The 26,319-nt window shown below is 39.8% G+C and overlaps 2 protein-coding genes across 5 annotated transcripts; one reads left to right on the top strand and one right to left on the bottom strand.

Moving 5' to 3' along the window:
* The first annotated feature begins 1,524 nt into the window (after positions 1-1,524).
* On the top strand, positions 1,525-25,505 carry LOC117553748 (carboxypeptidase Q-like). 3 transcript variants are annotated; one of them, XM_034227818.1, is made up of 11 exons: positions 1,525-1,595; positions 2,141-2,258; positions 2,895-3,110; positions 3,217-3,333; positions 3,417-3,624; positions 3,803-4,010; positions 11,615-11,726; positions 12,427-12,518; positions 12,715-12,810; positions 14,128-14,233; positions 24,340-25,505. In XM_034227818.1, the coding sequence occupies exons 2-11, from the start codon at positions 2,141-2,143 to the stop codon at positions 24,498-24,500; spliced, it is 1,434 nt and encodes a 477-aa protein (XP_034083709.1). In that variant the 5' UTR covers positions 1,525-1,595; the 3' UTR covers positions 24,501-25,505. The 3 variants fall into 3 exon arrangements, with proteins under 3 accessions (XP_034083709.1, XP_034083710.1, XP_034083711.1); XM_034227819.1 differs by having other exon boundaries at positions 1,537-1,595; positions 2,119-2,258; XM_034227820.1 differs by lacking the exon at positions 1,525-1,595 and having other exon boundaries at positions 2,153-2,302.
* LOC117553750 (THAP domain-containing protein 10-like) lies at positions 15,459-19,012 on the bottom strand. Of its 2 annotated transcripts, none has more exons than XM_034227824.1 (3): positions 18,455-19,012; positions 16,619-16,796; positions 15,459-16,463 (listed from the first exon to the last, which is right to left on the bottom strand). In XM_034227824.1, the coding sequence occupies exons 1-3, from the start codon at positions 18,758-18,760 to the stop codon at positions 16,264-16,266; spliced, it is 684 nt and encodes a 227-aa protein (XP_034083715.1). In that variant the 5' UTR covers positions 18,761-19,012; the 3' UTR covers positions 15,459-16,263. The 2 variants fall into 2 exon arrangements, with proteins under 2 accessions (XP_034083715.1, XP_034083716.1); XM_034227825.1 differs by lacking the exon at positions 18,455-19,012 and adding an exon at positions 17,336-17,778.
* Positions 25,506-26,319: the final 814 nt, after the last annotated feature.

The raw sequence follows: 26,319 nt of genomic DNA, 5'->3' as shown, positions 1-26,319 counted from the left end.
TGTACTTACCTCTCAGGCAATAATGATATATTTGCACACACTAATTTAGAACATCTATATTATGTGAAAAAGGCCAAACCAAGAACAGACTCTTAAACAAATTGTTCAACAGCAATCCAATTGTTAGATTAATGTCCAGACACTTATAGTTAGTATTGAGCTGGTATTACGACGTGTTAGATGTAGTTGCAGGTAAAAGCTGTTGTAGCATTTGTTCTACTTGTTTGCACAGTGGTGCAGACATTTTTTCCCTCCCAGCCTCAAGAAACATCCTCTTATAATTGAGGTGCCAAAAGAAGGTTTCAATCTACTGTGTTAAACCACGTCAGCAGCATGTGAGTGGAGCCAAACGCTGAGCTGTTTTCCAAAACACACACTGGATGTCATATATCATTATGTAAAAAGCAAATTGCTGAAAGTAAACAGGAGTTTAACTTCTGTACATAAGTTAAAAAATAAAGTAAGATACTAAGGTCATAATAGGGTGTAAGGAAAGTAAAAATAAATATCTCATCTGACCCTTCGCACAGGCTGGGACATTGACAGTGAATGTCAATGGCTGCAGTGGAATGCAGAAGATTAGTGGTAGAGAACAGGGATGAACGCCACGTCGCTTTCTGCAGCGTCGATACAATACATACCAAACACTGGACACTTATTTGGCAACTTAAATTGTTGACAAAGAGATGTGGAAATCTTATCAATGGCTGTTTGACCCCGGGCCCCCACATGTAAGACCAATGTGGCTACCATCAAGTGTTATTTAGCAAAAATGTGTTTTCTAAAAAATAAATATAGTGGCGTTTTAAACTATTACACTTTTAATGAACGCATTCCAACAGTGGCGTATTGTGGCAATGTCCGCTTTCCAACTGCAATTGGCACAAATTCACACCAAACGTCAAAATGCAATTTTTTAAAATTAAAAATCATGCCTTCTGGTTAGGTTAATTAATTAATAATGTTATGTAATGATATTTCTGCTATTTCTTTGGAAATCAAATAATATACAAAACTTCACACACAATAAGTGGTATGATATACCACGTAGTAAACCATTAATTTGTAAAGTAACATTTTGGTGTTATGTGAATTTGGTAGTACTGCACTGACCAACAGACGAAGTGATTTTGTCAGAACTTTATGAAGGAGAAATATTTTTGTAGAATGTCGTTTTTGTCGTTGCACTTTGTAGACGGTCCCTGAGCTCTGGGCTACAGACAGAAGTTATCCAGCTCGGAGGACGGCGTGTATTGCTTGTTCTGATAACGAAAGTACACGGTCTTGTGGTGCTGGAGTAATTCTTAGTAGTTTTACAATGCATACATTGCTGTTGAATAGGCTGATTATCATGAGGTCTTTCATTAATATATTATTCTATATGAAAATTATTTGGGGTTTAAACCAGTCTATGGTTTAAACCATATATACAGTCTATGGTTTAAACTCAAACTCTACCCTTTAATTTGTAAAGATCGTGCTTTTATTGTGAAAACAGCGGGACCGGAAGTTTACCTTTATAATGTTTATTTTTTTCCGGCATTCCAGCAAACAGCATAGTCAACTTTAACAACGACACTTACTAGGCCTAAAGGGTTAGTGATATTTTATGGAGATTTCAAATGAAGTTATATGATTAAATCAGCTAATGTTACTTGTAGGACTTTCATCTGCCGTAACGTTTCTTATTTCTAGATAAAGCGGTGTGAATGTGTTATAACGGTATAACGTAAAGTTATCTTACTTTAGTGGTGCATTTCAATTGATGGCTCGCGCTACTACTTACGTTGTCGAGCCCTAACTGAATGTAAAGCTGTTCAATTTTAACGTTATGTACTATGCTCCATATACACTGTCTATGCCCTGCTCTCAGTATCCAAACCGAAAGTAATTGTAGCTGTGTTACAGTATTAAAACTCGTGATTTGAAACCAACTCTCTGAGCTCATGCCTCATACAGCATTCGGTTGTTGGTTATTTTCCGAACCGTTGGCATACAGATCAAGTTTCTAAACGACTTGCTCAAACTGAAAATACAGTAGTGTCTCGTGTTGTCAGTATGAGCCTGTTAGTAATTTTCCTGTCAGAGGTTAATTAAGAAGCTATTAATCATATGTAGGCCTACGTTGTTCTATTTGCAGATGGCTCTCCTCTCTCTCTTCATGTTTCTCTCCATGCTATCATCTTTGTGTGACTGTCACCCTCAATCTGCTGGGTCCATGAGGTCAATGGCTGTATCCAATCATACTGCAAGGAAAGGTAACCCAAACCCTCCTACCTTCAGACATGCAGTAATAATAGAGGTATGTTTATCTATAGAAATCAGTTTTGAAATGATGAGTTTATTTATTTGGTCAAAGAGGTTAATTTTCCTTCAAGGCCATGCAGAACCACACGTATTTGCAATGACTCTGGCTAGTTGGACATATTAACAGGTTACAGTGTGGTGAAGCTTTGCTAGGAATCAGTCCCGTGCAACTCAATACGAGAGTAAATAAGCTGTTAATCAAGCGCATTCCGTACACACCCTTACAGTCTTGAGAAAATATATAGTCAGACAACGTCAATTGATTGACTAAGGGTGTGAATGTTTTTATTAACAGGAACCCATTGTTTAACATATATGCTAAATCTCTAACCTGTGATTCTCTCTTCTCAATTTTTGGATATATAAGACATTGCCTACACACCGGTCTATTTAGTGTAGAATGATATGAAGTGCAGACTCAGTCATCCCCTCCACACTCAATGTATCTACTCAAGTGACAAAGACACGCTAGTTTTGCATTCTGACTTTTGGACTGAAAGGCTTTTAAAAAGTTAAAAAACATGGTGGATAAACAAAAAAAGGCTTAAATATTGAGTTATTTATTGTGTGTTTCTCTGTGATCCCAGGCTCAGACGTAGCTGCAAAGGTAGCAGGCTACGCTGATGTGGCCAAACAGATCATTGACCTGGCTGTTTTTGGAGCTGCCCAGAACCGCTCTTACAGACGGCTGGCCGACTTCACCGACACCATCGGGAACCGTGTCAGTGGCTCACAGAACTTGGAGATGGCCATTAAATACATGTACAATGCTATGACACAGGATGGGTTGGACGTACATTTAGGTGAGATTGCTTTATTATCTTTCTCACTGGGATGCTTGCTTTTTCAGAGAGGTCTTGCACTCTGCTTTATGGGACAGTAACAGTTTTTGCCACTTTTCTTCCCCAGAGCCAGTCAAAATCCCACATTGGGTGAGAGGGAAGGAGAGTGCAGAAATGATTGCACCCAGGGCCAAAAGTCTGGCTATACTGGGACTTGGTAGCAGTGTTGGGACACCACCTGAGGGTAAAGATCATACTCTATCAATCATTTTAACACCTTTCATCCACCTCCATTTACTCCTCTACGTTTCTCTCTTATCTCTCCAGGTATCAAGGCAGAGGTGTTGGTAGTTCAGTCTTTTGATGAACTGAAGCAAAGAGCCAGCGAAGCAATTGGGAGGATTGTAGTCTTTAACCAACCATTTGTCAGCTACGGGGAGACGGTGGCTTACCGTGCTTATGGCGCCTCTGAGGCTGCCAAAGTGGGGGCTGTGGCCACGCTCATTCGCTCTATTACGCCATTCTCTATTAACAGGTATCTATCTATCTAAATATCCTTGTTTATGGTCTCAAATGTTTTGTCTTGTTGAAATGTTGAAAATGTACCTTTTGTGATGTAAGAAATATTTCAGAATAAAGTTTCATCAACACCATCTTTCTACAAGGAAATGTATGAAAATGTCTCTCCATCCATACCGTCTGTCCCTCTCTAGTCCCCACACAGGTTTGCAGGACTACCAAGATGGAGTAAAGCGCATCCCTTCAGCCTGTATCACCGTGGAGGATGCTGAGCTGATGTGGCGTATGGCTCAGAGAGGGCAGAGGATCGTGGTCAGACTCACAATGGGAGCCAAGACTCTGCCGGATGCTGACTCCTTCAACACAGTGGCTGAGATACCAGGCTGGGAACACCCTGAGCAGGTAGACCTCAAATTCCTGCATTTCCGACTTATTTACCTGTTCATACAATGGTCTTTCTTTTCCATTCTTTTAGTGTTTGTGAAAGGGTGTTAGGGTCGGCCTTTTGAATGAATTGTACGGGAAACAAGTGTCTTGAAAAACACTGTCATTATGTTCTTGTCTCTCTCTCTTGCGTATTTCCCTCTCTCTTCTTCACGGGTTAGCAGGGTGAGGAAAGTAAATAAGGAAGGAAGTCAATTATTTTGTCCGACTTCAGATATTGCCACAGTCTGCCTTTATTTTGCCATATCTTATCTAATCTGTCCAGAAAAGTGCTGATGCTCAGCTCTGTGGAAAATCCTTAGATTTGTCCCTTTCATTCAGTCACTTTGAATAATGTTGTGATGGGAAAACAACGCTGGTTTTAAGAGACATGTCGATTTTTGATGATTTAAAAAAAAAAAAAAATGTTTTTGAGAAATGTTGCTGCCTTGGCTTCAGCTCAACTCAAATTACAGACTTCCTGAAACCTATCCCCTATGGTACAAACATAGTTTTGATTTGTGAAGATAAGATTTTAATTTAGTTTAGGGTGTATGTTCCTATTATTAGTATTCTTTTCATTTTGAGACTTTTTTAATTAAAATTACTATGCTAAGTACACAACACGTTGGTAAATGGGGAAGTTGCATAGCAGAGGTATTCAAATGCAAAACAAATACAATAGTCAGATGACAGCATGTATTGTGCAAAAGTGTCATGCACCCTAGAGAGGTGGTCAGTGTTTCACAGGGCAGACACATGCAGAGAGACGCTTACATGCATTTTATTTTCTATTTCTCTTAAATCACGGAGGGTGGAAAATATCCCTGCTCTGAGTCAGAAGCCTATCACCGTCCAGATCAGTATCAGATATTTACCTGGACCAGCTTGCAGTGCAGTGTCACACAATGACACACAGGCCATTAGCACATACAGTATGTGGGCACGCCTAGCAGGTAGAACCTGATCAACAGACAAGGTGCTACTGCATACTTTTTTTAAACAATGCTACTACTTTGCAGAGGAGGCAGTACTGTATGATGATAAAATAATAATAATAATAATCTTCTGTTATTCAGTGGATAGGGCTTGAATGCTGCAATGGGTTCAGGGCAGTGTCACACATTGCCCGCTGTGGGTAGAAAGTTAGTACTTGTGAGACAGATTTAACGTGGAGCCTTTGGACGAAAACTGTGTGGCGGTCCCTTACTGTCGGCTCAAAGCTGTAGCTTCTATCTGCCTAACAGTGGAAGAGTAGCAGGTTAGACATTCCCTATCCACAGGGAGATTCCCAGTCGGGTTGAACTAGCATTTACTAAATAGCTGAGAAAGGTATGTAAATTGTAGCTGCATTGATTTGTGAAGATGAGAGGTGAAACGTGACTGAAACAAACTGCAGCATAGCAAGAAAACAGTTGGAAAGCTTCACATCAGATTTGATCAAACTGACATTTACCATTTCCATGTTTCACACATTTAAAGCCACCCTGCTTGTTGCGCATTTCCACTACAGCGCGGTTTAAGGCTGCAGCCACACGAGGACGATAACGGTCGTATCTGCTACAGTCAGCCTGTCCTTCTACAAAAAACGACCATATAGGCCGATTGTTCATGCCCTTATTACGACCCAGAGACACGTTTTAAAGAGTATGTTGTTTCTTACACGACCACTAGAGGTGCTCTGGTCGTGTAAGAAACAACATGCTCCCGGCCCGTTCATTGCAAACGCTCCGGAGGGACATTTATTCACAAATAACCCTCTCTGGAAAATCCTAAATTGTGGAATAGTTTGGCCATTAAAATGCTTTTTGATTCGATTTCTGGCGAGAAGTGTATATTGTACTCTTAGAATCCACGTTCAGTGGATGTGTAGGATCTATAGTTTGATAGATATTACGAAGATAATTTGAGGTCTCGCCAGGATAAAGTGTATGCAGCTTCCATGTGAAGTTAGCGTGGGTGAAAACAGTTTTTCCAGTCTCGAAGTTTTCATAATAAAACCGGATATATTCCCCTCACTGTCAAATGATTACACACTACAGTGATATCTGCATTACTCATCCACTAAAAAACATCAGTTTATCCTAACAAATAGTTTTTTCGGAATTTAGACACTACAGTTTCCGAAGACACTACACTACCCAGAATCCCCAGCTATCGTTTGGGACTACAACATCCGCCTTGCTTTACAAACCCCGTGATTAGTCATCAAGCCCTGTGATTGGATGTTGGAGTGGCAGTGCGACAAAGTTACGCTGAGCGTCAAACAGCTCTATGAAATGGAATGGAACCACGGCAGACTTTCCAAAACTGGAATTGGACGGGTCCAGCCCAGCAACATGTTCTATGGCACGTCTTCGTATTTCCCACAATTAGAAGTTGCCAGTATTAAACTGTGTACACCCTGGAGGTTTAGGGGATACGAAACACAGTGATGTTATCAAATTTAAAACATAATTAATGAATGGGTGAATTAATATACCCACATGACACCTAAGGTCAGAAGAGCTTTATTTAACAGCTGGTCTTATGTCTGTGACCCCTCCTGTTGTTCATTGATAAGCCTGAAACATGCACTTGTCAAGGTTCAGAGGCACATTTTGCAAATATGGCAGTAGCCATCGATCATCTTAAGATAAGATAAGATATACTTTATTGATCCCAAGTTGGGAAATGTTTTTGTTACAGCAGCATGTACTACTTTGTTCTACTCCACTACAATTCAGAGGTTAACCTGGTATTTTTACTCCACTACATTTATTTGAGTTACTTTGCAGATTCTGATTAATGATGTGAAATATAAACAACCCTTAAATCAGACTTTAGTTACACCTGAGTCAAATTCAGGGAAGGTGATTAAGTGCCAAAATAAACTCTGCAATATATTGGACGTTAAGTACTTTGTCAGACTTCACATTTATCTGTGGATAACCCCAACGTTTTTTTCTTATTCAAAAGAAGACCTTAACTTAAAGTAATCTTTAATGTTTAAATAAAGCCTTATTAGTTGGTCTGTTTTGCACATCCTCCTGTTAATATCTTTGGACGTCCTGCACTAAACTGTTTTATTGTAGAGATCACTACAGTATCTTCTTGATATTTTCAATTTTGTATGTAGGCTACTCTTAATATTTAAATGTTTTCATCAAATAAAACTTATTCAACAACAAAATTCAATAACGTGCTTTAACCACTAGGCGGTGCGGGTTAAAAAACCAGTGGTGTAGTTAATAAAACATAATAATATCAAACATAATATGACTATTAACTTTATTGTGAAATTAAAACAGAACGGTAAAGGAAAATACAGTTTCAGTCTCTCAATTTGAAGCTTATGCATTGTACCATGAACCTGTATAGACATGTAACAGTCAACTGCATGAGGAGTTGGAAAGGTAGTAAATAATATCTTTAAAAACTACAAAAAAATCCCTTTCTATCAGCTGTGCACCATTATGGTGTAAATATAACCTATCTACCAATTGGATCAAATATAAAAGTCAGCCGAATTAGTGTTGATACTGCAAGGAGACGTATTGTGTGAAGGGAAATGGAAGATGTTGTTTAATTGCTAATATATTTATGATCCACGTCACGTATTCAGTTTTGGCGGCATTTCTTACAGTTTGTCAAAAGGTCTTCTGATCAGGGCTCTATAAATAAATATCTACGGCAGATATGTAATATTTAATGCAGCCGAACCGTGTATTACAATGCCGTTATGTGATGACTTCCAAAGTATAATAAAGTATTATTTTATTTTAAAAAGATGTTTTTCCGATTTCATATCGGATAAACATCATATCTCGACATGCATTGCGGCTAAAACAATCGATGTTTTAAAAACATCAAAACCTCTGAAAAATGAAAGGTGTCTCTCAGAATCGAAGGAGAAAAACCTATGGGAAAAACACAAAAGCATTGTACACAATTTAAACCAATAAATCTCGTATAATTAACAAAGATAAACTGATGTTTTTTAGTGGATGAGTACTGCAGATATCACTGTTAACTCATTTGATCATTGGTTTTATTATGAAAACGTTGAGACCGGAAATACTGTTTTCAACCCGTAACTTTACATGGAGGCTGCCGCATACCTCAAATCATCTTCGTAATATCTATCAAACTATAGATCCTACATATCGACTGGACGTGGATTCTAAAAGTACAATATACAGTTCTCGCTAGAAATCTAATCCTATAAACTATCCTATAATTTAGGATTTTACAGAGAGGGTTATTTGTGAATAAACGACCATCTGTAACGTTAGCATTCAACGGGAGCACTAGAGGGCGAAAACTTTCTAACGTAATTATAGGACGTATTAAGTGCTTGAACAAACGACATATTTGGTCGTAATAAGGCCCTGAATAATCGGCCTATTTGGTCGTATGAGTTGGAGGACTTGTTGGCTACAGTTTTCTATCAGATCAGGGACGCGGAAGTCAGTCAGAGCTGGGGGTGCGGGAGGGCGGGGGGATTTCACACACGAAATGCAGCAGATTTTTTTCTAATCAGAAGACGATTTATTGTTGATTGAGACGCAGCCGGGTAGCAATCAGTAGCGTGGCGTGGGGAAAAATGTAGGGGAAGCCCATTTTTTGGGTCGGGGGGGTGGTCAATAACGTAACCAGATGAGTGATTACAGCGCCCGGTATCATTTTACACACATTTGTATCACACAGATGCAGGACTCGCACACGCCTGTTATCTAATCAAAAGGTCCGCACGCACTCTCCAGCTGAAACTCTCTCCTTATTAATTTAAGCATTTTACTTATTAATGTATGCAGACAATCACACAATCTATGTGATTTTTGGATTTACCGGGCCTCTCAATTGCCCGTGACAGGTTGGCAAGGTCGATGAATCCTGAAGTTGCCCAAGGATTGTTCAGGGAGCACGAATCCTTGTCAAAAAGAAGACATGGCCAGCAAAATAGACGCTGAAGTTTAGCACTTCCAGTTAGCCACTCCGTGCGGACATAATTGTCCACATTGAACGTCCGATTCTCTCCCTTTTTCCTCTGTGTACACACAGCTCGAGTGCGGGCATTGGCCTGTCATCTGATTTAATTTTTAGTTGCTGCTGTAGCGGAAGTTTAGTAAAGTTATGTTTGATTAAGTACGCCAAATCTCCACCCTCCATAATGCTTCATTTGCTTGATAATTTCTAACGGTGGTGATGACAGTTACAGTATTAAAACTGATGTTGATGTGATTTGATTGGATGGCAGTGTCCAATCAAATCGCCAGCCGCCTCTGAAGGGAAGCAAGAGGCAGCTGGCTTCCCTTGGCATGGCCCTGACCAATCACAGGTTGGCAGGGGCATCACGTGGGCCTCATCTGATTGGTCAATCCCTCAATTTTTTTTCACCAAGGGAAGCCAGATTCGGCTGGCCTCCTCTCGCAACAGAGAGTGCAATCTACTGTTTCACCATGACATCTAGAGGGGCGCTGTTTGTTTCACTCTTTGTAAAATACTCAATGACAATGGGGGAGAGACGGGCCGGCAGCAACACACAGCAACGGAGAATTATCGAAACAAAACAAAGTGTTTTTATTTATTTATTTAAATTATAACTACAATCCGAAAAAACAAGGGAAGCCTGGCTTCCCTTGGCCTCCGGGAGAAAACGCCACTGGTAGCAATAACAACGCACTTGAACTTTAAAGCGTGCACTGCGCACCGGATTTTATAACAATAACAGATGCAGAGTTAACATTAAACAGATTAAAACGGAAAAGGCCTACATGAATAATCATAGGTTTCTACAGTGACAATTTACACATTTTACACAATTGCACATTTTTGTGAATTCGGCTGTGCGATATGCTAGAAAAGCGCTAAATTAACGTATGTATTTATTTAATTTAAGTGAACACAGAGCAACCATCCGAAAATATTAATAACGAGTAACTCTGAACTTCTCTCTCACTCTCTCACCCTCTCTTCGCGCGCACACAGCATAGGCTACAGAACACCGAAGGTGGTCTTGCGCTCAGGGGTGGTGGAAATAAGTCACAGTCTGTTCATTCATTTGTTCCTTAGCAACAGCTTGTGAGAGCAGCGCATTAATTGGTGTTCGTTTTAATGCTGCTAGTTTGTTGACGGCCTCTCTGTGTTGATGGGACTTCTCATGCTCCCTACATTTTCCCCCTGCCTTTCACCAGTTGTTAAACCCTCCTTTAACAAAACTCCCATCCCTGTTCTTGTCTGCACTGACGAGCGTCTTTTCTATTGCTGAGCAACAGAAGAAGCACACCGCATTATAATTTTTATTTTATATGGTGAAGCCATGTCCACTGTTTAAACCAGCCTGAATTGAAGGATCGGGTGAATGTTTCCTTTCCAAACCGCCTGGCAGGGAATGTAAAGTCCTTGGGCTGGCAAGGCTCTTCACCGAGGGCAACTGAGTTGTTGTTAGCTGCTGGACAGGGGCAACGTCCCTTAGCTGTGATATAATGAGCATATACCACGGCCTGTCGTGAGCTATTGCTTAAACATATTACAGCATTTTTAAATATGTGTAATTCATGTGATGTTCTTTTTTTAAAACATTACTCTGGTTTTCTTTGCTAACTGAACAGTCTGTCAAGTAACCAACGTTTGGTCGCACAGAAAAGGGAAATAAAACAAATCATCATTTTTGGCTCTTGGACGTTGATTCAGCTGGCAGTAGCATCAGCTGTGGTTGAAGTGAGTGTGTGTGTGCGGTGTGTGTGCCCAGTTAACAGAAAGATGTACAATTGAGGTTTGGTGAGTCATTTCCACAGTTTAACCTTTTCATATCCAATCGGTCATCTGAGAGTGATGAGTCGCTAGGACTTTTTCCACCCACTTCATTTCGACATCTTCGGCCTTTTTTCCTTTCTAAATCTTTTATCTCCTGGTGTTAAGGCTTCTGTTATTTAGTTACGACATATAACTATTTGTGGTACTTGACATTGATTTGGATTTGCACTGATCATAAATCTAAGTGTGCAATGGGTAAATTCTGTAGATGTGCAGATTAATCACTGGATAAGCAAACGCTTTGACCTAGTGGGGGTGCTAATAGAATAGTCAAGTGTACAAAATGTATAGATAAACCATCAAATAGTTATTGGAGATATTTCAGTCTGGACCTAAGTGGTGCCGGCCTCAAAGCCGCGCCACCAGCTTGGCTAAAAACACATAATAGTTGTATAAGAAGAGAAACACTTCCTTCCAGTGTAATGGAATGCGTGGCATCTGGGTCATTGTCCAGAGTGGGCTCGTTTGTTTTTTAACCTGGAACATCGGGTCAGGATCATCCCACTGACGGGAATCCCACCCCTCTACATTCCTGGAAATGTGGATATCTCTCTGAACTGTGTGTGTTTTGTCTTGTTTTTTTTGTTGTCTTTGTGACTCTGTTCCTCTGCTCTTGTTGTCAAAAAGCATCACCAGCTCAGAGAGCATTATCTGGTGCTAGTCTCTCACACTTCAATCCAGAGAAAAAAAGTTCAGGATACATTCATAAGCAGAAGTCTCCCATCACAGTGTCAAATGTATTGTTTCGTTTTTTTATGTATCTCTTTATTTATACATTCTGTTAGGTTGTCTTACTGAGCGGCCATTTGGACAGTTGGGACGTGGGTCAGGGCGCCATGGATGATGGAGGCGGAGCCATGATTTCCTGGGAGGCCCTGTCACTCATCAAGGAATTAGGTAATATAGAAACAGAGACACTGTATAAACAAATGTACCGTCCAGATAAACTTCCACACAACGAACAATGTTTCATACTGCAGAGATAGATCCAAAGTATACAGACGGCAGCAAGCTGCTCAGAAGCAAACAATGTCAAGTAAATGATTGACTTTATTATTTAGCTTTATGCAACCTGTTTGCTCTTCAGCGACCAACTGTCTTCTTTTTAAACAAATGACAACAACTCTTAACAGTTGGTAGAACAATTGACTAAAGCAGAATATACTAAAGCTCCATAATCAAATGGAGCAAAACTACATTTTCTACATGGGTGTTTCAACAAACTCCAATGAAGTATTCCATTTCCGACTAAGGGACAAGTTACAAAACAATTCCTCCGACTGTAAACAGTAATTTCCTCCAACTGTAGAGGAACACACAGCATAAGGGAACACGCTCGGATATACAGTACAGTATTCTTCTGGACAAAATAATGCATCCGAAAAAGTGGGGACATGATCATCAAACCAACAGAATCAGATCCAGTGATGAAAAGTGTTGTAGTCTGGAATATATATAGCCTACTAGTTATCTAAAGAAAGGTTAAAAAGACCATTCATCACTAAACATGGCCGTTTTGTTCATTGGAGCTGCAGTCTTTCTCCTCTTAAATTATTTCTAGCTTATTGTGTTGATTTGAATCTTAATTTATTTCCAGGTTTGCATCCAAGGAGAACCCTGCGGGCGGTGCTGTGGACCGCTGAGGAGCAGGGGGGGGTCGGGGCGCAGCAGTACTTTGATCTACACAAGGTACTGTATACTACTACTGCAGTACCTGACAGAAAACTCACAGTAAAAGCAGTAAAGCTTATCATTACTACTGGTACAGTTCGTCACGGACTGAATATGGATTTTTGTTTTATCTTTATAAACACACATTTGTTTTTGTTTATGCTTTCACCATGCTCAGTCCCCTTCCCCTATGTTCTTCTTCTCTCCCACACAGGTGAACATGTCAAACTTTGACCTGGTCATGGAGTCTGACTTGGGGACATTCACCCCGGAGGCTCTGCAGTTTACTGGCAGTGATGCAGCACGAAAGGTTAGGATTGAAAAACAGGTCACAAGATTATCAGAATGTATTTATTTAGGTTAAAAAGTGTGTATTTTAAAAAAATACAAGATTCTGGAAGGTTTGATGAATTAGTGATCAATCCAGTAAATGTGATGTTTTATGTTTGACTTCCTAGATTGAACATTTTAAACTCCAGATTGAACCTTGCATTTACAGTAACCAGTGTTCGAATTACCCATTTGCTTTCGGGGGAGCCCTATTTTTCAGTGCACATCCTGCTACTAAATATGTCACACGCACGCTCTGTTGACTGAAAGATGTATATGTTTCCTGCATTAGATCAACATTGATTGCCAATAGGCCTTTTTTGGTAGGATATATTTTTTTCTTATCTCCGAAATCTCGATCGCTTTTTCGTGTGCCTGGCTCTTATGGTGCTTATAAATCTTTTTCTGCAGGTTATTCTGTTGATCACTGCTGACTTTTCCCTGAATCCATTATTGTGAAAGGTGCACAAAGGTGGATTTTTCTGCGAGCGGCAGGGAGATCAATATACGTTTTGCCTCTTTGCAAATCTCACATCCACATTTTTTTTTTTCGTGTGGAGCTGTCAAACTCGACCCTAACGCCGGTTACAGCCGGGCCAACTAAAAGTTGTTCCGTTTACGTTGTCATTTTTAGACACCTTCGCTTCTTTGCTTGTGAATCCAAAAGCTGCGAGGCTTGGCTGTTTTCGTTTTGCCATATTTTTTATTACAAAGCCAGAGTTAAAAAAATATCAATATGAAAATGTCAAATACCGCGCCGGCATCACCGCCATAACCATAGCAACGTAAGTAGCGTAAAGAATGCAGCGCCGGCACGTACAGATGGCAACACCCAGAAATATTCACAAATATAAAACAAATATTCAGAAACTGTAATGAACAATGACTATTATTTATTTCAAGAACTTGTGTTTACAGAAACTCAACATTTCTAATCTGTGTGACACAAATATGCACAATTTTTTTGGGCTCCCCCTATTTATCTCAAAGTCTTGTGGGGAGCCAAGCTCCCCCCCATTTCGAACACTGACAGTAACCTTAGTATAGTCTCTGTTGAGCATGTAAATTCTGAAGATCCATGTAACCACAGGATGACTCGTCTTTTATTCATGCGGTTAGATGGTCTCTTAATATTTACAATGGGTTTGTAGTATGGTGTCTGAATAACAAAGGCCATGTAATGTAAACATTAGTAAATATCTGAAATAGAATACTTAAATTTGAGCGAGCCTTGTTTGAAATTGTTGGTGTACAACAGATTGTGTGAAAAAGCACTAAACTGTATCCGTACCAACAGGTGATGGCAGAAGTGGTTAAACTGTTGGCTCCCATTAATACGACCAAACTGGAGGCACATGGAGAAGGGACAGACATCTCCCCGTGGTTAAAGGCAGGAGTACCAGGTCAGTTAAATCAATATGTCTATTCTATCTGTCTGCCACTAGCAACAAATGATCATGATAGGATATTTTATATTATAACAGAAAATGCAGAAACACTCAAATGAGGAAGTAACTCATCCTTATTTCTGTTGTTCTGGTTTAATACCTTTTCTTAAAGTGCTGTTTATACAGAATCACATCCTCATTGATGAACTTAGACACAGTACAGTACAGAGAAGTCGGTAAAGCAGATACTTGAAACTTACTTTTAGTTTAGCAGTAAGGGGGAGATACCGTAAAAAGCCATGACAAAAAATGTATATTGATTTTGGATTTATTGAATAGATGATAGAAACAGATTGAACCCTCACCATTCATGTACTTAATATCTGACAGTGTATTCCTTTTATTGTGGCTTTAAGATATTTGAATCTGACTAGCTTATATAGAAGTGAAATTGCAACGTAAAGAGAAAGATGTTGTGTATCTTATAGACAGGTTAGCATAAATACATTTGATTTGAACTTTTTAGTACATACCAGCTTTAAATCAGAGACTAGGAGAACTAGTTGAGGGAGAAATCCATTTGTGCTATTGTCAGGTGAGATGTAGAGGACACTTTTACAGTAGTTGAGTTAGGAAATTGATTTACTAAGGGACATCTTAATAGTAATGTTTGCAGAGGAACTGAAAACCAAAATATAAGATAAGACCAATTGAGCAACTACACATTATGTACTCATTGTGCAAGTACCGTCTACAATAGCACTATTTTAGATAGACAGATGTTCCTGTTTAACCTTTTGCTCAATTATAATAATTAGCTACACGGCCACTTTGTTTCATGACACTTTAAATAAAATAAAAATGTTCTTGACTCCAAGTTAAAGATTGGGTTTGTCTTACAGTTCGTGACCCAAATTCTTCCAGTAACATGATATTGTACAATTTTACAGATGCGTTTTTTTTTATTGTCCTTTATCGACTGGAATATTTATTTTATCTTGAATTCAGCTTCATTGAAATTCATTCTGTTGAATCTGAAATGAATTTGACATAACATATTGTAAGCCTTTTAAGTTGTTTATCAATTGTATGTTAGGTGAATTATCTTGCCTACAAGCAAGGTCTTTTTTACATCATCAAAAACAGGGCTTAGTAGATTCCCTCCTAGAGTGTGTGCTAACAATATGAACATTAAACTACTACTAAAAAAGAATAATAAATAAACACGACACATTATGAATAAAGAGAACTTTGTTTTATAACAACACATATCGAACATGTACTGTATGTTTTTCCTATAAAAATGAAAAAGATAATCATCTCTGAACACAGCAAGTTAAGCGAAGAAACCTGTGAGATAGGATCCGGCCACTGACAATTCACAGGTTAAAGATTCAATCTCAGTTTTCCTGCTGGCTTGCTCGAAATACTTTTTGGCACACATAACCAGTAGCTCCAAAAGCTACATTTAAATCTGTGTGGACATATCTTTTCCCTTTTGGTTACGGCTTCAACATGAAATACAGTAAATGAACCAGCTTCAAGCTGCAGGAAAAAGCACATGTAGAGCTGAAACTGAACCTGGTAGTCAAAAAAAGTGTCCTTTTGGGTAAATATCAAAGATTTCACGTTCCCCTGATACGCTTGTACATTTTAAATTCAGCATCCCTTGATTAGCAATGATGGTGAAAAGCTGTACCGATCCATATCAGTTTTCCTCAGTCCTGATGGATTGATAGTGAAAATAGGAATTAGTTTGTTTCTATCTTTGTGGTTCCGGTAGATATTGCATTATCCAAACTTCTTCTCCACCCCTGTCTAGATTCGAGAAGTGAAACAGCACTGTTCTCAGAAAAAAACATTGAGGTATAACGAGTTAATAAAAACACATTACACATTTAGCCAGGCAGACCACAAACCCCATTTTTAAATCAGTAACCAAATGGGAGAATGAGTTGCCTAAAGGCATTCAGTTTTCTACAGTATTATTAAACAGTTCCAATGAAGCGGCTGAAGGCCTGCTGTCTTGCTCAAAGAGTCCACAGTCATGTTGAATTCCCTGGTTCATTAATCCCCATAGACGAACAGCCTTCTGAGGGGCCTTCCTCCTCGTCTGATAGGCTGAGTCGAGGTCTCTTTGGTGGTCTCTTAACTATGGTTGGTTGTAGGAGCAGCAGTGGACTGTCCAAGGGGAAGGTGGGGGTGCAGACGCCACAATCTTTGCCGGGCACTCTCGCTTGGGTGGCTTCAAAGTAAAGACAAAGAAACAAGTCATTATGTCAGTAGAACATTCATGAGAACACTTAGTATTATCATTTTAAAGTAGTATTAAAGTTAATACACAAAAAAAGGAAACAACATTTTACACATAGCTACTTGATGATGTGTAGGACTACAAACCTGTGCTGCGAACGGGATTCTGCAGAGTTCTCTTGGATAACTGTGTGCCGACTGATCTTCTCGTTAGAGGTTCTGTTTTTATGGATATCAGAGTGTCTGATATTATCTCTGGAGGGTCAGTCTGGGAGGCTACGTGTCGTACAGCAGGCGAAGTTTGACAGAAACTGTCCCCGGTACCCTAAACGTAGGGAAACAGTGACACTTTATACATCCATCATCACAAATATCTTTTAAAATAACATGCTAAAATATTGAATGCGAGTTTTAGGTTGGTTATTCCACAGATATTCCCTCTGGTCTTCTTACTCATATCTGTGCATTGCTCTCCTTAGGCAATAACATCCAATTAATCAACAACAACAACTTATCCTACTTGCCCAGTGAAGAAATAGTATTTGGAATGGATTTGGAGTCATTGGTTCACTTGACATGGAAGCAATCGAAAGGAAATGAAATTATCTTTAGACTTTCAAAATACTTTTGTAAAATGACTACATGCTAATCGGTAACTTAAAAAAATACACCTTTATTATAGATGTGTCGCCTAATCTTTCACTAATATGGAACATTTAGTAGGTTAGCAAAACTAACTGTCTAATATCAGGCAAGCTCAGAAACCAGTGTGTTAATTATAAATAAAGGGACGCTATACTGTATGATAATGTGCACACAGTAGCCTATGTGCTTATTTTGCATATGCTGGGTTGGAAGCCTCACCTGTGGCACCACCTGTGCAGAGGTAGGGACAGAATCAGGGTTTAGGAGAAGCTGCTTTTTAAATTCCATTTCCAGCTCTCCATAATTGGAGAAGTTCTCGCCCGTAAAGTGGAGATAGCACACGTAAACAGAGGAGGGGGGAACAAAGGAGGGGGGGGTGTCGAACCGACCCAGAGCTTGCAGCCAGCGGTGGGCCAGCTGCGGGTCGGGGGGTAGGGGGTGCAAGCCCTCCGTACTCCTGCAGTCCGGATAGGAACATTTTCGATCCATGTTGCCCAGCTGAATGACACGAGAGGATAAGCTAACCAAGCTAAAAACGAACTAACGTCTGTCAGGTACCCGATCTGTACTGCGCATGTGCGAGATGGTCCGCCATATTGGACAACTCCGGACGGCAACCCAAGTAGGACACTTGACACAGTGGCTTTTGGCAAAGCTCAAAAATAAAACTCGAGAGATGAGTTATTGTTATTATAACGTGACTTCACTATTATTTAACAACTCTTTGTATTGGGTTCTTTTATTTGGGGTTAAGTACATTGTCAGAATAAGTGAAAAATGAATTTAACTTCTGTTAGACAGCCATATGCCATACATTTTTACATACATTCACAGTAAATATGTATTCAGTATAGCTGTCTCGTGGTGTGTCTCCCCCCTCTCCCATAGATCCTAACAGTCGTACACACGCACACCCATTTAAATTCATGTGCGCTAACAAGTAAACACATACAAGCTTGTACATATAACGCTGCAAAAAACGGCACTTAGCTACAGAAGATTACGCTTGTTATTATAACTTGCTTTATATGAGTTTAGAGGATACAAAATACTAATAAATACGAGAATAAATACTTGTGTTATCTGCTATGGCGTGGCTTTACAGCCTTCACACAGATCGCCATTGCGGCAGTATGTCTGAGCATGTTATCAAATGCCTGATAATTAAAATAAAAGCAAAGACAGCGGAGCGTACAAAATAAAATGTTACAAATACATATAAACACCTAACCGATTACTGTTTGGGTTTGAGACGACATTGATACGGTGAAGCTACATGCTACATGCTACAAGCTAGAATAGCTTTATCAGGAAAAACACCGCTAAATAAAAACTTACAGCTTCCAAATTGGATGTGGCCTCACTGGCCTGGTCCCGGATGGTGGGTATTGATCCCGGTTTTAGCCTTAGTCTGGAGGCAAATCCTTCTTTGACTTGAGTGAAGTTCATAAACATGTCAGGGGCAAAATGTTCTGAACACACAAGCAGAAATCTGTTGTAGTCTTCTGGCACATGTCCCTGGAAAATAAACTCTAGCCACAGATTCCTGTATTTTTCCAGAGATGGCAGTGCATGCAGTACCTTGCCCTTGTTCATATTATTGCAGCCAACAACAACACAACGTTTAACTCCCTTGGACGACATCGTTGTTAGAGTACGCAAAAACGATGTGACTGGTACCTCATTCACACCAACGCAACTCCGGTTCAAGCTCCGTGCTAGAGCTTTTCAGGTGCAGAACCGGTTCTTCGGTTTAGCTCCGGCTCTGGGGGAGCTTTTGACCATGCTTTAGATTCATGGGACCTTATTTCGGAAAAAGTTTGTATTGAAGTCAATGGAGAGAGAAAGATTATCTTTCGATCCCGTTTGAATTGTAACACGAATTACACATATGATGTTTGTCAATCTTAAGTAATAATTTCCATGTAAAAAGTCACAGTTTGTCGTAAAACTGTTGAAATATAAGACTATGGAAAATACGCAACTAGAAAGACTACAAATCCCAGAATCCCGGGCCCTTTCTCATTTCTCTAACTCCCCTCCTCGATTCCCCTCCTCGATTCCTATCCTGGATACTTAGTCCCGCCCACAGGAGATGCGAGCCGAGGAGCCGAGGAGGGGAACCGAGGAGAGAGGAGGGGAAGCAGCAGGCGGTTAGAGAAATGAGAACTCCTCTCCTCTGAGCGGTCATTTTAAAGAGACGTCCATTAATGATGACAGGAGGCACAGCAGCCCTCTGTCTGATGGACAGATGTGTTCATGACGACTTATATATTTACTTTTAATTCATTCACAGTGCGGTATAATGAGACAATAACAGGCTACAGATGCGGACACACACACACACACATATATATTTGTATATATTTATATAAATATATACAATTTCAGAATCAAATAGAGCACTCTCATAATAACGTAACACTATCAGAGACTGGATATATCCCCCCCCTCTCCCCTCTCTGGTCGTTACAATGAGGAAAATAAATTATGGGCCAAAATTTGTATTTACAAGTATTAAAAGTAAGCAGAGGACAAACTGAGACCTGTCTGTCCGCTGCATCTACGCACACACTGTACCACACACACCTACTGTACACCACACACACGCATATACAGTTCCTAAAACAGGCTACAGCCGTTGTGTATTTTATTATGTGAAGCACTAAATGGTCTTAGAAAAATATCGACTCTTTGTTTGTAGATATCTACTAAACTAAAGCAAATAAAGAGAGTAGGCCTGTTATACTGAGTGATATATATTATACACACTGCTCTGCTTTCTGCACGGACCTCACAGCTGTTCTCTCTGGAAACATCGCAATGATGAAAGCAGTTAATAAAATAATATCCAGGGGATGCATGCAGAGCTGTCATTGGCTGAGATAAGTCCGGCCGTGCGTCACGACTCTTTGAAACATCTCTGTTCCCGGAAATGCATCCACGAAGGAGCCGTGGAGGACCCATCAGTGTATCCTCGGTTATAGCTCCTCCAGAGAGCCTCCTCGACGCTCGATCCTCGGACCTCGAAGTGCATTTAGAGAAATGAGATGTCCTTCAAAATGGCGCGCTGAAATTCATTTCCGGGTCACTACCAGAGGACCGAGGAGTCGAGGAGTCGAGGAGGGGATTTGATGAAATGAGAAAGGGCCCTGGTCCCGCATGCTGGCTCTTACGGAACCGACTAACTCCCCGTTTGTGTATGTACAGCTCTCAACATGCCCAGACTTGTAGTGATTTTCACCTCTTTTAATACTTTTCGTCTCATTCTGAAAGAAAGGAGTGAAATGTGCTAACGTGAAGGCCGTCTTGGTGTGTGGTGCGAGACGGGAGATGTAGTTCATTGAGCGGTTTCACACAAAAAAAGTGTTACTTCACAGTTTTACGACACATTTTTCTTTTTTTGACTTGTAAAATTATCTTTTAAATTGACAAACATTATATGTGTAATTTCAGAATCAAACAGAGCACTCTCATAATAACGTAACACTATCAGAGACTGGATATATCCCCCCCCCCCCTCTCTGGTCGATACAATGAGGACAATAAATTACGGGCCAAAAGATTTATTTAGAAGTATTGAAAGTAAGCAGAGGACACCAAACCAACTGAGACCTGTCTGTCCGCTGCATCTACGCACTGTACAACACACACACCTACACACTGTGCCACACGCACCTACAGCTCCTAAAGCATAATCAGGCTACAGCCGTTGTGTATTTTATTATGTGAAGCACTAAATGGTTTTAGAAAATCTACTAAACTACAGCAAATAAAGAGAGTAATGTAGGCCTGTTATACTGAGTGATATATATTTTACACACTGCTCTGCTTTCTGCACGGACCTCACAGCTGTTCTCTCTGTAAACATCGCGTCACAATGAAAGAAGTTAATACAATAATATCCACCAGGGGATGCATGCAGAGCTGTGATTGGCTGAGATAAGTCCGGCCGTGCGTCACGACTCTATGGCCCTTTCTCATTTCATCAAATCCCCCTCCTCGACTCCTCGGCAGGGGCGGATCTAGACAAATATTCATGGGGTGGCAAGAGGGTGGCAGGAGATTTTGAGGGGTGGCATCCCCTGGCAGAAGTATATGCTGATTTAAATCGCAGTGTAACGGTACACGTACCCGTACTGAAATTATTCGGTACGGGCCCTTCGGTTCGGTACACGTGTGAACCGAAGGGTACCGAACGAATATAACGTTAAATGTAAAAAATTGAGAACATGAACAACTTTCTGGAAGTAATCTTAGGTATATATATCATAGAGCGACCAAGTCATTTCATTGGACGAGAGGCATACTATGAGAGCTGGTCAAAGGGATGCGTTCAAATGTAGTCAGTAATTTGAGGAAATGGCGAACGCAGATAAAGTTGAGCTCGAAAATCCTCCAGCATCATTGAAGTCTCCAGTTTGGGAACATTTTGGTTTCGCAGTTACGTACAAGGATGACGGACAAAGACAGGTGGACTGAACCAAAGCTGTTTGTCGGGATTGTTCAACTAACATTGGTTACGCGGCTGGCAATACATCAAACTTGCACACTCATTTGAAAAGGCATCACCCAAACGTGAATATCACCGGTACCAAAAGAAAAAAGACTGAAGTGCAAACCCAACTCCCACTAGCATTTAAGCCTCCACCACTCGCAACAAGTTCAGACCGAGCCAAAGCTATTACAAACGCCAAATATCCTTATGTTGCCATGTTAGTAAAGCGCTACCTGGCTGTATCTGCTACCTCTGTCCCTAGCGAGAGGGTGTTCTCCACAGCAGGAGACATTGTTAGTGCCAGCAGATCTGCCCTTTCGGCAAGCAATGTGGACAAGTTAATTTTTCTTTAAAAAAACATGAAAATACAATGACAAGCAAGTCCTAATGTCAAGCTGGCTGCTTAGGTACTAGTACAGTACAGTTCAAATACAGATTATTTCAGTTCATCGAAATGCTGCACCTTAATGTTTATTTTATTATATTTTGTATTTATTTGAGTGAATATTCACAGTTTAATAATAATTAAAATAATAATTTTTTTTTTTAATGTTTTGTGATAATTTTTTCTGCTGTACCGAAAACGTACCGAACCGAACCGTGACCTAAAAACCGAGGTACGAACCGAACCGAAATGTTTGTGAACCGTTACACCCTTACAATCAATGTTAACTTGGAAAGCCACAATATTAATATTTTAACTCAATGACATTAGGTGATATTATTGTGGCACATCAGTAAAGCCTTACATATAAATATATAAGGTGGCAGACGTAATTTAATGAATTTTAACTGAACAATAACTGAATGAGTTTGTTTCAATCTTAGACCAGCAGGGGTACCAAATCTATGAAGACTGCTGCAATAAGTACATTCATTAACTGTCTCATCGATGTTTGTCTGAATGAATATGATACTATTAACAATCATATTATTCCTATCAGCTGTCAATCCCTTTTATGATTCACATATTCATTTATTATTGAATAAACTATATTTTTTGGAGGAGTTAATGATGAATGTTCATCAAGATGCTTGCTCACCCTCCTTCAAATTTGAAAAACAAGTAATTATATCATTATTGATATACAGTTACAACCTTGACTTTACATCAGAAAGAACAAATATTAAAAAAGTGACTAACTGCATCAGTTAGGGTTAAAAAAACAAAACGTGTATTCAGCTAAAACATATACATCGCTGCAGTAAGTTATTATCCAGTGGAAAGTCCTTGTCTACTGGCCTGGTTAAATCAAAGTGGTTACTTTCTGTTGGCTGGGCAGTGTAGTTTTACACACCGTCTGATTTTACTTTCTCAGGACTTAAAACAGTTTTTTGGGGGCAGACCCCCTCAAAGAAAAAAAATATACACACGCATACAAGGTCATCATCTTAATAGTTTGTTATGCTCATCGAGTCATCCGTGAGCAGAGCATCAAGTTGGCATGTCTATTACAGCTGAATGCGGCGATTAATATTTTGTTCAGCAAAACGCCTCACAAACGTATTAAGATCCAAAGCTTTAGTGCGTTTTGATTCAATGCTGAGTACAGCCAAACTTGACATTCTCTTCTCTGTAATTGTAGATCGCAAATACCTCATTCCTTCCGTCTACTTGGGTCCGAAATGCTTCTCGATCATATTTCCAGTCTCGCGCCAGGGCCGGGGGAGGGGTTACAAGACTCGCGTCTTGTGCTGCATTCACTTGCACTCGGACATTAGAGATTTTCTCTCATAAATGTCCGATGAGCCACAACTTTTCTTTCAAAACAAAGATGCCAACTGGGGTGGCAGCTGGGGTGGCAAGGCTATTGTTTAGGGTGGCAGTTGCCACCCCCTGCCACCCCGGTAGATCCGCCCCTGCTCCTCGGTCCTCCGGTAGTGACCCGGAAATGAATTTCAGCGTGCCATGTTGAAGGACATCTCATTTCTCTAAATGCACTTTGAGGACCGAGGATCGAGCGTCGAGGAGGCTCTCTGGAGGAGATCTAACCGAGGATACACTGATGGTTCCTCCACGGTCCTCCACGGCTCCTTCGTGGATGCATTTCCGGCAACAGAGATGTCGGTGAGCGTGGAAGTGTGGTCAGTTCTGACATGCTGACAGCCCCGCTCAGCTTGTAGATGGTATTTTAAACTCGATGCGCTCTGAAACTACGGGGCGGCCGAGGACAAAAAATACACATGCGAAAAAATTAGTGGCGTTAAAAAAATGTTATTAACGCGTTAACTTGACAGCCCTAGTATTTAGTGTTTCAGCTCATAAACTAAGGCTCCCCTACATTGGTAAATTATAAAAGATAAACTAATACAAATGTTTCTTTCAACACTTAAGAATAACACTTGTTTCCTAAAACAAAAGCAAACCAAAGCAGACAGAAAATAAAGATGATTTAAATAGAAACATCACAGCAATGAGAAGTGAAAATCGTTTTGTTTTTTCAATTAAAAATGAGATTTCTGCATTCTCTCTCTCTCCATGAATTTCTGAGTGACTTTTGTTTCACTAACACTAGGTCAGAGTTGGTCAACAGCTTTGATGAGTTACGTACCACTCCTTGTATTAGTCAGACACAAGTTCCTCCTCCACAGAAATGCCCTTGGGGATTACACCAATTTCCTTTCCAATGTAAAATAAATTAACTTTAAATTCCATGTCAATTTTCAGCATTTAACATTCACTGGAACAGTTTGAAATATATATATTTCTCAATCTCTCCTCCAGGTGCTAGCCTCCATGTGGCAGACAGTCGATACTTTTGGTTCCACCACAGTGAAGGCGACACCATGAGCGTTCAGGACCCTCAAGAAATGAACCTCTGCTCGGCATTGTGGGCCGTGGTCGCCTATGTGGTGGCCGACCTACAGGACATGTTGCCCAGGTAACCAGTTCAGGATGCTGAGCCCCAGGGAACAGCACAAGATCACTGTGAACTGGACGGGTTCATTTTAAACAAACAGTCAAATCAAAGTTCTTTTTTTATTTACATGAGATTGAATGGTTTGATTCAGGGAATCTTTGTTTACACAGTGAATGTGAATCATACTCAGATAAAGGAGTGTATCCAAGAGTGGATTAAAAGTAGAATGTTGCATGATTTCAGCACAAACCTGTTTTATTTTTTTTCATTTTACAATAAAATACATTGTCATTGCAACAATAAGTTTGTTTGAGAATAAATATCCAATAGATTGACATAATGTTTTGACTCTGGGCGGTTCCATGGTTATCTTAAATCTTAAGCAAGATAACCAGGACTAAAATAGGGCATGTAAAATCAACATAGCACATGCTGATATATCTGTAAAGCGTCTTTGAGCACCTGTAAAAGCGCTAACAAAATAAATCTATTATTATTATTATATGACCATTCTATTAAATGTTTTATAATGATTTTGAGCAGAGAAGAGCACACTATGCTGAAAACCACAGAAACATTTGATCTTGTTCATGGAAAAGCTCATTTAAAAAGTATGGTTTACTGACTGGGAAAAGAAACCAAGAAAGTTAGAATAGTGGACTTGCTAGGTACTTTATTTTTCTGAATGCTTTTATCTTTTGAGCTGAGAAATCAAACAGGCAACAACAATGAGCTAATAAATAAGTATTATGAGAAAATGTGGAACTGTTTAAATCTGTATCTGTCTGAATGCAGTTATATTGTGCGCTGAAAAATTATTTATTAGCTCATTGCTGTTGCCTCAGCAATGAGCTAATAAATAATAAAATGTGGAACTCTCTAAATTCCCAATGTTTTCATCAATTTCAAGAAGAATAAGAAAGAAGAATGACCTCATCTTAACATTTAAAGGATGTTCGGTAAGATTTAACACACCATTGCTGTGTTGTAATATGATAATTAAAGTATTATCGTTTGCTTTACCACGTCACCCCGTCTGCTCTTCTGCTTTAATACTCTGAATGTTGCTGATAGTGTTGTTTTTGTTCAAAGAAAGAGGAAGATGACGACAAATGAGACGTACATATTGAGTGGAAAGAAGAAGCAGGACATGCGATCCTGTTTTTCCTTGTACGATGTGAGGGTGTAAGGATAGAGGGTGTCGTTTTTCTCATACTGATATTCTGAACAATCTGTGCTGTTGTATTTGCTGTAAAGTGTCTCTACTGTAGGCTATTTTTATTATATGTACAGCACTTTGGCTCGTCCAAAAATCGTTTATAAATGTGCTATATAAATAAGATTTGATTTGATTTGAGATATAAGAAGAGCAGAAGTCGTACAATACAATACAGCTTTATCACTTTAAACCTCCAGACCAAAGTGCTGTACAGTCAAATAAACAAAACATACAAAAAACAACACAGCACAGCTCACACACCATAAAACAAGTGCAAGTAAAAACAATAGACAATTTAACAGCAATAAAAGCAACGCTCTAAAAGATGTTAATACGCTAAGGGTGTACAGAGGAGGAGAGGAAGTCAAGTTATTCATCATTGTGTGGGCGCTATGCTCACCATCGCAACAGATACAAAACACACACACACACACACACGCACAGCTGGGATCTCTCCACCCGGTGAACTGATAAGTCAGCACTGTGATATCAGGTTGAGTCAGCCAACTAGTGCAGATCAAGTCATTTTTTAAACCCAGATGTGTGTGTGTGTGTGTGTAGGTGTGTAGAAACAAAGCTGTGTAACTTTTAACCAGTGGTGTCTTCCTCCTCATATGCCAGTAAC

The sequence above is a fragment of the Gymnodraco acuticeps genome, unplaced genomic scaffold, assembly GCF_902827175.1.
Source record: "Gymnodraco acuticeps unplaced genomic scaffold, fGymAcu1.1, whole genome shotgun sequence".
Classification (NCBI taxonomy): Eukaryota; Metazoa; Chordata; class Actinopteri; order Perciformes; family Bathydraconidae; genus Gymnodraco; species Gymnodraco acuticeps.
Note: the sequence above shows the minus strand (reverse complement) of the source record. Positions and strands in the feature narration are given on the sequence as shown.

Excerpts from the sequence above, each read along its gene's own strand:
- LOC117553750 (XM_034227824.1), bottom strand. The coding sequence starts at position 18,760 with ATGTCGTCCAAGGGAGTTAAACGTTGTGTTGTTGTTGGCTGCAATAAT. Across the intron at positions 16,797-18,454 it reads CCACATCCAATTTGGAAGCT|GGTACCGGGGACAGTTTCTG; the intron begins GTAAGTTTTTAT and ends CCCTACGTTTAG. Across the intron at positions 16,464-16,618 it reads GAATCCCGTTCGCAGCACAG|CCACCCAAGCGAGAGTGCCC; the intron begins GTTTGTAGTCCT and ends TTTACTTTGAAG.
- LOC117553748 (XM_034227818.1), top strand. The coding sequence starts at position 2,141 with ATGGCTCTCCTCTCTCTCTTCATGTTTCTCTCCATGCTATCATCTTTG. Across the intron at positions 2,259-2,894 it reads CAATCATACTGCAAGGAAAG|GCTCAGACGTAGCTGCAAAG; the intron begins GTAACCCAAACC and ends CTGTGATCCCAG. Across the intron at positions 12,519-12,714 it reads AGTACTTTGATCTACACAAG|GTGAACATGTCAAACTTTGA; the intron begins GTACTGTATACT and ends TCTCCCACACAG.